The sequence below is a fragment of the Urocitellus parryii genome, chromosome 12 (genome assembly GCF_045843805.1).
Source record: "Urocitellus parryii isolate mUroPar1 chromosome 12, mUroPar1.hap1, whole genome shotgun sequence".
In the NCBI taxonomy this organism is placed as follows: domain Eukaryota; kingdom Metazoa; phylum Chordata; class Mammalia; order Rodentia; family Sciuridae; genus Urocitellus; species Urocitellus parryii.
In genome coordinates, this window is record NC_135542.1 from 61,083,261 (window position 1) to 61,096,075 (window position 12,815).

Consider the following 12,815-nt stretch of genomic DNA (forward strand, 5'->3'; position numbering starts at 1 on the left):
CCATTGTAATTTAGTTATAAATGGTCTACAACTGAGTTATAGTATCAGTATTTAATTAGCCATAACCACAGGGTAAAACAATGAGTGCCATGCATACTAAAGTTTAAGAACCATCCAAGGGCTTGCTCAGAATATAGAATATATACCTCACCTTCAGAATTTGGTTCTGCTCATCAGACATGGGGCCCAATCTACACTTTTAACAAGCATCCAGTAACAACTGCCAAAGTAATTCTGATGTGCAGGATGAAAGAATTAGTTTTGGAGGAACATAAGCCTTTATTCCTTCTATAAGCAGTCACTGAACACCTACAACATGGTTCTAGGAACTGAAGATTCACTAGCAAAAAATAAAAATAAAAATCTTGCTCTTAGGTACTTGCATTCTAAAGATGGAGAAACAGAACACACACACAATGCCTGCTAGTGTTAAGTAGCACAGAGAAATACAAATGGGTTAAGGGAAACAGAACAGGGTATTGCTATTTTCTAAGAGTAATCAGCAATACCTTCTCCAATAAGGAAACATTTGAGCGGAAAAAGTGAATGAGGTACACATCTGGGAGAAGAAAGGAAAACATTATTAATTTCTTTCTCATCACTCAAAATAATTTACCATGTGAATTATTATTTTTTTTGTGGGGGGAGTACTAGGGAGTGAACTCAGGGGCACTGAACCACATCCCAACCCTATTTTGTATTTTATTTAGAGACAGAGACTCACTGAGTTGCTTAGCACCTCACTTTTGCTGAGGCTGGCTTTGAAGTCACAGACGATCTTCCTGTCTCAGCCACTGGGATTACAGGCTGTGCCACTGTGCCCAGCGGGAAATAATTTTAGGTGGTATATTTTTTACTACAGAAGAGAGGAAAACACTTAAGAGTGTCTACTTTGTGCTTATACCATGTATTATCTTTTTAATCTTCAAAATCACTTTGTGGGGTAGTTACAAGTTTCCTTGTTTTCATAAAGGAGGACACTGAGTGAGGCTCAAATTTAACAATCTGCAAGAATACAAATTTTGTATGTAGTCAAGTAAGGATGCTCAGCCAGGTCTTTGTGATTATCAAATCTATCATCTTCCAACTATGCCAAATTCCACCTTTATTACTAAAAGAGAATATCAGTTGAATAAACTCGGTCAATGTCTACCTGCATTATTAAAGGAGCATATCTGATGATTACAATCAGATCTGAATTCTTATGTGGTTAGGATTTCTAGAAACCTGGAAAAATAAAAAGATTACCAAAAATTAAATATGTTTACATAAAAAGGATGCTCTCATTTTTATAACAAATTTTTGGCACACAGCTATTTTTTCCAAAACTTCCATGTCTAAACTCAATCATTTATATAGCCAACAAATCATTTATACAAGTTCCAACATTTAGGGAACACAAGTTTTTTCTTCATAAATTTTCTAGAAGGGCAAGTTTTAAATTGCAGATCTTTAAGATGCAATAAAAGCATATTTGCCCTTGGCAATATCTGCATATATTTTACAACTCATTGTTTCATATTCAGTACAACTATTACTGCAGAAGGCCCCCCACCCTACCTACTTCAGACTAATAATTAGAAAACACAGAATCATACTAGATACTAGAAGCACAATTCACCAATAATACCCTTACTCTAGAGGTTCTAACACAAAGATGTATAAAAGGATAGTAGAAAGAAAATCTAATTGAGTAAAACAAAAGCCATACTATAGAATTTTTTAAAATATTTATTTATTTTTTTAGTTTTCGGCAGACACAACATCTCTGTTTGCATGTGGTGCTGAGGATCGAACCCGGGCCGCACACATGCCAGGCAAGCGCGCTACCACTTAAGCCACATCCCCAGCCCCAATGTACTCCATTTCCATTTCCAAAAGTATTTTTCACACAGTGAATCCAAGGTTTTGTCACACACAGATCAGGAATCCATCAAAACCAGAGTAGGTTTCCTCAACACAGGCAAATAGTTTAATCATTCCCATTTTGGCTCTAAAATTAGCTTTGTAGAAGTTAAAGCAGACAGGTAAGAGGAAAATTGTGACAACCAAGAGAATTTCCCCCTTTTTGCCCCCCCCCTCTCTCACACACACACACACACATATACACAAATTTAGAACAGGGTTATCATGACAAATTTCATACAGGCATTTGCCAAGACCATGGAAATAAGACACTAAATTCCATTTCGATACATCTCTCTACCTCAGAAAACTGTTATAGCAGCAGTTTAAAAAAAGAAAGTATTCAAATTCCAGACTTGTCTCAAAATAGGCAAAATTCCTACTACAAGAGCAGCTGTAAAAAGAAGGGAATGGTGCCAAAAACAAATAAACATCCCTCCAACCAGATAAAATGTGACTAATTTGAAAAAACAAAGGAATAGGAAAGTGAGAGTTTCCCACTACACTCTCCTTTTGTCCCTTCTCTAGCTAGACAATTTTAGGGTACATGTGTTAGAATTCTTTGTGGTAAATAAACACATAAGCTCAAAAACAGAGGGAAAGGGGAACACAACTCTGCTGTTTTAAGTCACATTTTGGGCTACTCAGACAGCTTTTCCAGGAACTATCCAGTCATTTAAATCAATTCTTTGCTCTATTTGGCTACAGAAAAACAGCCCCATATTCCTTTTTTTTAATTAAACATGTTCTAATACTATTTGTTCTTCCAGTTACCTCTAATTATGTTTTTAAATACTTGTTAAGCATCCTTTTTAGACTGAAAATTCTTTAAAATCAGGAACAAGTGCTTAAATTAATTTGTAAGGTTACCAACATACTTTTTATCGAATAATTCTTCTCCATGAATTTCCTTCACCAACACTAGCAGTAATTCTACTTCTGAAATTATAAACTTAACTCACAATTATGCTAAGATCTCCCTAATCTCCCATTTACATGAAAGCTTGGAGCAGGGATCTCTATACTTTTCTATGCTGGTATTCACAAGCAACCTATAAGCCTTACTTATAAGGTAGATATGAAACCTCAAATAACAGCATAAAAGGAAAAAAAAAAAAGTTCTGCCCAAGTATGGTCTTCAATTTGCCTGCCCCAACCCACCCCTTCTCTATCCCAAAAGAAAACTAATCCCATTCCCTTCATGTTCCCCCTTATCCACAAAAACACTCAGTACACGCCAAATGTTTTTAAGACATTATATTTTAATCTTAAACTTCTAAAGTAAGTTTTTTTAAGTTACAAAATTGAAGCTTACTCTATTGGTATGACTCTGCACCATGTACAGCCAGAGGAATGAGAAATTGTGCTTCATTTGTGTACTATGTGTCAAAATGCATTCTTCTATCATGTATAACTAATAACAAATTTTAAGAAAATAAATGTTTAAAATGACATTGGGGAGAAAAAAAAAAAACTGAAGCTTGATGGTTAAAGAGAGCTGAACCTATCTACTATTTTCTTCTACCACAATTCTGGGCACTAAAGCAGATGCCCATAGTCTAGCAATTAAGAGACAGGCACAAGTAATCAATATTTCACAAAGAATTTAGAACAGTAAAAAAACAAAGCACTCCAACAACATACCTAAAGAGGAGGTTGGCACTAAAGTCAGTATGTTCAAAAATTGCCAGTTAATATATTCATGTGAAAGAAATTATTTTAATTTTTTAAAAATATACTATCCTTACCAAAAAAAATATAAAATTAAAAGGCAATTATAAAAAATAATTTATTACATACAAAAGGGATTTTAAAATAAAAGAAACTGAGAGATGGTCAAAGAAGCAATTAATAAAAAGAATTCACATTTCAATTGTGATATCAATATTTCAACATCAATTGCAAAAAGAAATACAAATTAGTCAGGCACTGTGGCACACAGCTGTAATTCAAGCAACTCCAGAAGCTGAAGCAGAAGTCTCACAAGTATAAGGACAGCCTGAGCAACTTAGGGAGACTCTATTCAAAATAAAAAATAAAAAGGGCTGGGTATGTAACTCAGTGCTAGAATGTTTACCAAGCATGCATAAGACCCTGGGTTCAATTCCCAGTACCACCAAAAATATATATGTACATATTACAAATTAAAACAGTAAAATGCTCATTTTTACTTATGTGTTGGCCTATTTTCCCCCCTTTCTTGGTACTGGAGATTGAACTGGAGTCAATTTACCACTGAGCTACTTACCCAGCCCTTTTTATTTTTAGACAAGGTTAGTTAATTAAATTGCAGAAGTTCCCACTAAGTCATTGAGGCTGGCCTGGAACTTGAGACCCTCCTGCCTCAGCCTCAGAGTACCTAGAATTACAGGCATTTATTTTTAACTAACACCCAGTGTGAACAAAGACATTTGTAAACAAACACAAACCTTACCCTACTGGAAAAAAAGGTGTAACCTTTGTGAATGGATTTGGCCAAGGATAGCTTCAATCTTAAAAGTGTACATGCCATTTGACCCAGTCATCTACTTTTAAGAATCTAACCTAAAGGCCGTGATTTATCTGCAAAGACATTTAGCCAACATTATTCACAAGAAATAACCCCATCTCCAAAAAGAGAATTAGCTAAGTAGTACTACATCACCATTTAAAAAAAAATCATATTGTAGGGATTATTTAATCATATGGGAAAATATGAAACAAAAAAGCAGATTACAACAATTACAATGAGGTCTCAATTTAGGAAAAATTAAATTATTCCTTTTAAAAGAACAGAAACTAAAACATATTCACTAAAATACTAGCAGTGGTTAGTTACTGTTAACAGGTATTTTTATTTTCTTCTTTTTCTTTATTTTTTTCAAAATGTTTTCCAAGATTCATTCATTTATTTTTTAATACCAGGGATTGAATCCAGGGGCACTTTACCCTATCATGAGCCACATGCCCACCTCTTTTTTTATTTTTTATTTTGAGACAGAGTCTCACTAGGTTGCTGAGGCTGGCTTTGAACTTGTAATCAATCCTTTTACCTCTGCCTCCTAATTGAGTCACTGGGATTACAAGTGTGCACCATCACACCAGCAAGATTTACTGTTTTTAAAATTTTAAAAAGTTAAAAGCTAGGACCATGAGCTACCATTTTACACACAGTAAGCTTAAAAATCTATGATCATCCTGTTCAGTAACATGTTTTGCTACAACTTAAACATGACAAATTTCTATCATAATATCCACTTGTAAAAAACATTTAGCACCAGCCATATCATTCAACCTTGTCAATTTCTATCATACTTCAAAGTTTAGCTACTTTTTGATAAACAACAGCCAAGTACCCTGCCATTTTTCTGCAGTAAAAGCCTCTCAATTCTATACAAAAAGTTCCACATAGCCAGTCCACACTGTCATATCTATTAAGAAATTAAAAGGCTGATGAAAATACAAAAGCAATTTCTGAAATTTTTATCAATAACTGTCTTCAAAAAAAATCTAAGAACAAGGGTGATTTTCTGCAAAAAAAAAACTTCTCTCCAACTTGTCATTCAAAATAAAGCCCTCCCATTTTTATAAAAGTGAATTTAATCCAACTTTTTTTCTCATTGATCTGTGTATTAGAATGGTGAAAATTTGCACAGCTTATGTGCAAATTTTTCCTCTTTCAAGAATTTCTATATAGAATGCTTTAGAGTTTCTAAAGTGCCTAAATAGGTATTACCTCCTTGATGAAGAAAAAAGAGGAGGGAAGAGACAAGAAAGGGAAAAGAGGACAGGAGGGAGTCAGGGGAGGAGAAGCAGTCTGTAGAGTGGTACAGACCTGTAACCCCAGCAACTCTGGAGGCTGAGGCAGGAGGATCACAAGTTCAAAGTCAGCATAGGCAACTTAGTGAGACCCTTTCTCAAAAAAATAAAAAGAGTTGAGGATGTAGCCCAATGGTAAAGCACCCCTGGGCTCAATCTCCAGAGCCTCCCCCCAACATCCCCAAAAAAGGAAAGAAAAGGAAAGACCTATAAATTTAATAGGGTAGATATTAACCATCAGGAAGGCACAAATGTTACAGATAAACACTATAATCCTAAAATTAAAATTCAAGTCTTGCTGGGTATGGTGATGTGTACACATCCCTAAACCCAATGAATCTGGAGGCTAAGGCAGAAGGATCACAAAATCAAGGTCAGTCTAGGAAATAAAGCAAGACACTGTCTCAAATAAAAGGAAAAGGGCTGGGATATAACTCAGTGGTAGAGTATCCATGGATTCAATCCCCAGTAACCCCCCAAAAAAGTTTTTTTAAATGTTAAGGATACAGTTCTAATTGCTGTCCATGACTCTACCAAAAAGGATTAGATGAATTGGATGTCACTGTTTATGTGGTTTTAAATCAATCATTTTTAGGCATTCCTTGTATATGACAGGCTGAAGTCGATTTTGCAGATCACTGTTTAAAAAGCCAATATTTGGAAACTGCCATGACCTTAAGCTAAGAAATGAACTCATACTGAATTCTGTAATTGAAATAATTCCCAGAAGGTGACCTTGTCACATGATTGAGTCTCTAAAACGCATGCTTACTGAAATGAAGAGTTAAGAAATATGTATACTTATATTTTATTTTTAAAACTGAAAAGGCCTTCCAAGTCACAAATCATCTATTTTAAAAATTAATTTAAGTTCAAAGTCTCAAATAATCAAACATTATAACTACTTCCAACAGAATATTTGGCACAGGTTTAAGCAGTTTTGCCACATTTAATACTCAAAATAACCCTATAATGAACGTATTATCCACATTTCACAGATAAAGTTAAAAACTTTCCCCCACTCTTGTCCAAACTAAACCTCCTTACACATTAAAAAAGAAAATTGTAACTTTTGATTGCAAATGTACTTTACACATAATAGAACAAGTAGTCAAACTGGCACATTCTTACATGTTACTATGTCTTATACACAGCTTTACAAACTGTAAAGTATTACAAACACTTGTACCCTATCATCTGCTTCCCACAATAGCCTTGTTATGAAATTATCATCACTACTATATATGAGGGCTTCAAAGCTTAGAGAGCTTAAGTCACTCAGCTTATGACTCCTTGTTCTTCTTCCACCACATTTTCTTCTCTATGATTAAAGAAACATTGCTCCCATATCAGCATTTTGCAGGGAAAGATGAAATGTACTAGAGACCCAAGCTATGCATCTTTCATCAATTACATATTTCTCCAACTAGTTATTAGAATTACTAGCTAACAGGATATCCAGCTAATCACTAACTGATGTCAATCATAGAGACACAAGTTGTATGAATAAGTTTTATTAAGCTAGTAGTTTAGCAAGGGAATTACCTAGATTGTATCTATACTGACCAGAAGACCAAATCCAAGTAAGTCTGAAGAGCACAGTTTCTCTTTGGGAAAACAGAGGATGTTTAAATGAGTCTTTCATGACTTCAGTATTGTTTCTAATAGCTATCATCTGCCCATATAGTTACTGTATAGCCATTTTTTCCCAAAGTAGTGAAGATGGCTGCTGACGTGCAGTGTTACAATTCTATCCACAATATGTGTGTACACCAAAACACATAAAGATATATTTACCAATAACTTAAGAAATCATTTGCAAAATGGTTACTTTGGCTTTGCACTTCCAGCCATTTCATGCTACTCAATAATGAGCAGAACTGTTATACTTTCTTCACCAATTGTTCTACTCTTTCATATCTACCTTTTCTCTTTCTACCTTAAAATTTCCTAGTCCACTTGGTGACTTGCCTTCTCATTCCTTTTTAAATGGCCCGATCTTCTCTCTCCTTCATTAGTTTATGCTTTCAAATTTTGTTTATTCAACAAAGCCTGGTCATTCCTAGTTATATGTGATAATGTCCAATGTATGTGGGACCCCTAGCCTCCTCCAAGTCTGTTAAGAGTGCCTCAGTAGTTTCTGAGACTGTGGAGAAATCACATTCACTCTCTTCAATGAGAATAACAGAATTCCTTCACAGAAAGGTTTTAAGAAATGAAATCAAGACAAGATTTTAAAGTGTTTTATAAAGTCCCAAAAATTACCCTATTGCCACTGTATTTTCTGGTTGGCATTTCCTTCTGGCTAAACACTTTTAAAACTATAGAGAAAGCCCTCAAGTGTTCTTCTGTATGGTGAATGGCAAAGGATAGTTAGGGTGGAAAAAACTTAGTTGAGTAATGGATTTATTGTAGGATCAAGTTCAGTTATTCTATGTTCACATCTATCAATGACAAATTTTCTAGAAAGTAAATAACACACCTGGCTTTTAAAATCTCAAAATGGCTACAAAATCAGAATACCACCACACTTAAAAAGGGGGGGGGGGGGAGAAGTTGTTCTTTGTCTGCAACCCAGAGATAGCCCCCTTTCTTACAGAGCTATAAATCACCATTAAAGGAAAAAAGAAAAAAAAAAAAAGTATTAACTTCTACTCCCTTTCCATTTTTGGCATTGAGAGCCTGCCAAACAGCTGCATGTCAAGCAAGCCTTCTAACTGAGCAAAAACAATTTTTTAAACACATCTTGCCATATTTTGCAATAAAGGTAAAAGGTATTAGAAAGAGTCTACTATGCATCTTTCATCAGTTACATATTTCTCCAATAGTTATTAGAGTTACTAACTGGCAGTGTATTCAACTAATCACTGATTGTTCATATGTCAACCATAGAAACACAAGTTATAACTAAGTTTTACTAAGCAGGTAGGTTGGCAAGGAAATCCTCTGGATTCTACATGAACTAGTCAGAAGACCAAATCCAAGTCAGTCAAAAGTGCACATTATCTCTTTGGGGGGGGGGGGGGAAGAGGATGTTTAAATGAGTCTTGCTACTAAGTCCCACAATTTAAAAAATATATCTTGTAGTTCAGCATCATCATACTAGTTGACAGTGTTCCAAGTACAAGTAGTTGCCTAATTTTGGAAAAGGTCTAACAATTTTCTAACAATTTCAAGAAAGTTTTTATTTGCGAATATTAAATTTTAATATTAGCCACAATTAAATTTCACTGTGGCTAGGAATGTAGCCCAGTAGTAGAGCATTTGCCTAACCATGTACAAGACCCTGGGTTTGATACCCTGCTGTGGGGAGGTGGGGGAGGGGGGTTGTTACAGCAAAAAACAAAAACTTTATCACAAAGTTACAATACAGTCTGTGTGTCTCTCTCTCTCTCTCTCTCTCTCTCTCTCTCTCTCTCTCTCTCTCTCTCTCTCTCTCTCTCTCGCGCGCGCGCACACACACACACACACACACACACAATATTCTGAAATACTGCATGACTATGTGCACTAAACTTAAGGCCAGAATCTTAATTTTTGACCATAGTTTATTTTCCCTGTAACAAATGTCTCTTTAATGTAAGGTAGCTCTTCTCCCCACAAAAGAAAAATTTCACAGAATTTCAAAACACTTTACTAAGTAGATTTAATCACATCTACAGAATCCTATCAACCTGTAAAGTCAATAATGCTTATGTACTGAGGTGCTTATTTGCTTTCTAAAGATCCTACATTCCTAAAAGAGTAAACATTTCTCTTAAGAGAGACACAGCATCTTCCTAACTACTAAAGTGACACCTGACTCACCCCAACTCAACTCTTCAACTTTACTTCTCCAGAAAGCAGAGGGGGAAAAAAGAGTTTATACAACATGATCAAAAAAAGATGAGTCCCTAATAATTCACAACTTGTTTGTTCTTATCTTCAACTCAAATCCTAACAAGTTTATTTGGTTTTTAATGCAGTAATGGGTGACTCTGAACAAATTAGAAGGTGCAGGGGTTCTTTTAGGCAGTCATTTGATAGGAATGGCTATCAATTTAATTTCTTCCACTCTCTCACCACCACCACCACCAGAAGAAAGACAAAATCTCTAAGTAGCAGTCAAGAGCTTTTAGTAAGTGGTAGGCCCCATTTATCAACAGTCTCCTGAGTCTTTTCCCTTTTCAATAAGCAACACAAAAACAATGTTCACAACCATAACTGAGTCAAAATGTATGCTTCTCCTAAAAAGGCAAGTAGATAAAATAGTAGATAAAATACTTTGAAACTATATCTAAAAGAGTTTGGGGTAGTGCGGAGCACATACATCCCCCTCTCCTAGGGCCCAAAAGAACTAAATTAATCCATTCATATTTCAGGCAGCTAATTACTTGAGATATATAACCCGCAGATCGAAGGCAAAGCCTCTCCAGAAGTATTTCTTTCTATAAACTATAAACAGTTCAGTCAAGTGCTGTAGTTGGCAAACAATAACTCAATAAGCTTCATTTCCTTTTCTTTTTCACTTAGGAAAATTCTAGTTTGTCATCACCTTATATATGTCCAAGGACTACCATGAATGATCAAGTATATTTATTCTAAATAAACTTTTTTATTAAAGTGAATCCTTACCAGACCGGTAGCACAGAAAGCTGGGGCAGGAAGATCGCAAGTTCCAGGCCAAGTTGGGCAAATTGATGGGACCCTGTCTCAAAACTTAAAAATCAAGACAGAGAGGTGTGGAGGGGTCGCAGATAGCCCTCAAAGGTAGAGTGCCCCAGAGTACAATTCTCAATACCACAAAAATAACAAAATAAAGTGAATACCTGTGTTTAATATTTAATTCAAATGTTTTAAATTTCATCCAGTAAAACTTTTATCAGATTGTGAAAAAAATCAGAAAACACGTGCTCACATTCAGTATATTTAATATACTCTTACCTTAGCTCGACGTACTTAACTCTAGGCTTTTACTATTTATAAGCCTTTGAGAAACTTTATGCCTTTAAGTAACATCAAAATTCTCAATCAGGATTCCAAACGTTTAATTCACACCACAGTGAAAGATCAAATGCTAAACTCCTAAAAATAGGGGTGCTATGAGTGAGAGAAACACACAACACCATGCTGCCAACGCAACTGCGCCTTCGAGGGGGCAGGGGCGCCTTTACACGTACAGTAGGAGCTCACATTCAGCAAAACCGGGGAACGAAGGATCAGGTGGCTTAACACCACACTTTCAGTCTGATCCGAGTGACTAGGAACCCTAGGCTCAAAACACCAGTTTGACACCTAAATCTAGACTTGGGACCCTTGCAAAGGACAACTCGCTCAAATGGGTCAGGGACTGAGGGCCCCCTCCCCCCGGAACGCGAGCCCCAAGCACAACCCCGGCCTGCAGACTGCGGTTCACTTCAGAAGAGTGTCGGGAGAGCCTTCCGACCTGGCAGCAAGGTGTCCGCTCTCCCCACGTCCTTCTCCCCGAAGGGGCCCATCACGCCCCGGCCGCCCCTCGTTCTCTGTCCGCGCGAAGCACAGAGGGCAGAGAGTGCCCTCCAGATGACGGGTCGTCTCGCCGCGCCCGAGATCGAAGGACTGCGCGGCGGCGCCGCCGACCTCCCCGAGTCCCAGCCCGCAACCCTGGCTCAAGGCCGCCCCCTCGGGCCGGGGCGGACACGGCCGCAGCCACGCGGCGGGCGAGCGGGCAGGGGGCCGGGCCCGGTTCAGACGCGCGCGCCGCCAGTTCACCCGACAGCTGCAAGAGCTGCGAGAACCGCGCGCCGCTCTCTCAGGCCGCGCGCGGCAGAGCACGGGGCGCGGCTGGGGCTAGGCCCGGCGGGCAGACGCGGCGGCGGGAGGAGAGCGGAGCCTGCCCAGGACTCCGACCCCGCCGCCTGCGGCCGGTGCCCGCGAGCCCGAGCAGCCGGCTGCCTCCCTCTACACGAGCCCTGCGGGCTCTGTCCTGCCGGGCCGTACCTAGGGAGGTCGTGGACGAGACGTGGTTAACCCCTGCGCTAGGGTCGCTGGTCCGCCGCCGGCGCCTCAGCCCCTGGTGCGGCTGCTGCCTTCGCGCTGCCTCGTCCCTCTCCGCCATCTTGTACCGATTTAAAATTAACTCCCCACTGACGTCAAACGCCGCCGCCGCTTTATCAACCTCCCGGGAGCCGGCGGGGCGGCCAGCGGGTCCTAGCGCCGCCCTCAGCCCGCGCCTCCCTGTGCTGCCCCCGCCCCCGTCCCGCCCATCCGCTCCCTCACTCCGCCTCCGCCCCGCAGACGTGCGACGGGGATTTCTCCGCCCAGCGTTTCTGGCAGGAATGGGGGCGCGCCACCTCCCTCGCCGCGGTCTAACACGCCCACCTTTCTGAGCTACCTACCACACCCCCTTAGCTCTGGGCTGGATTGTGTAAACCGATAAGGCATCTCTGAGGACTAAGTTCTTCCTTCCCAATTCAGTTCCCCAATTCTATTTACATCTCTAGTGTTGGTTCGTGCTCTGCACGTGAGGTTGCGTTCACACCCCTTTCCTTCTCGCCTTTCCATTCCCACGACCGCCTCCGCAGCTGTTCCCCTTGTCGCCCTCTCCACCCAGCAAATTGTTGCTTGTGCTCTTCTTTTTATCTTTTCGTCACCCGTGCCAGTCCGTACTGTTATTTTCTCTCCCACCACCATCATACAGTTTGTTTGCACTAGCTTCCCATCTCCCCATTACTTAGGAGATTCTCCTCTGTCTTCTTAACTGCGCGTACCATAACCTTACCCTCCTGTTCTTGGCACTCTGCAGGGGCAAACCAGAAAGCACTCTGATCAGATAATGAATTGTAGTAGGTTCTTTCTGAACTGTGATGAACCTTCTTGTGGGGATCCAGTGACATCTTATAGAAAGTTCAGGTGACTTTTTGAAATAATTGTCAACCTGTGGTAGCGTCTGCGAAACATGGTCTCTATTCTCTTGGATTTTTACCACATCCCCAGCTTCATTAGAAACTCCTTTTCTCTGGGTAAAAATAGGTGTCCACGTATTCAAATAAATGCCTTGTTCAGGTCTTCTCATAATCTGAAGCTCACAGCCTTTCATCCTGCATGATCTTTAGAAAAACATTGGTATCATAGAAGCTTGCAGGGGACCATTC

At 39.2% G+C, this 12,815-nt stretch overlaps 1 protein-coding gene across 3 annotated transcripts in view; it reads right to left on the reverse strand.

Moving 5' to 3' along the window:
• The window catches only part of Atl2 (atlastin GTPase 2), a 61,044-nt gene extending 49,249 nt beyond the window's left edge, over positions 1-11,795 (reverse strand). For 2 of the 3 annotated variants that reach the window (XM_026405846.2, XM_026405848.2), the window contains exon 1: positions 11,662-11,795. In XM_026405846.2, the coding sequence (XP_026261631.1) occupies positions 11,662-11,779 (118 nt within the window). In that variant the 5' untranslated portion in view covers positions 11,780-11,795. Of the gene's footprint in view, positions 1-11,128; positions 11,229-11,661 lie in introns of those variants that run through there. The other variant, XM_026405847.2, reaches the window with a different exon arrangement.
• Between the last annotated feature and the right edge of the window lie 1,020 nt (positions 11,796-12,815).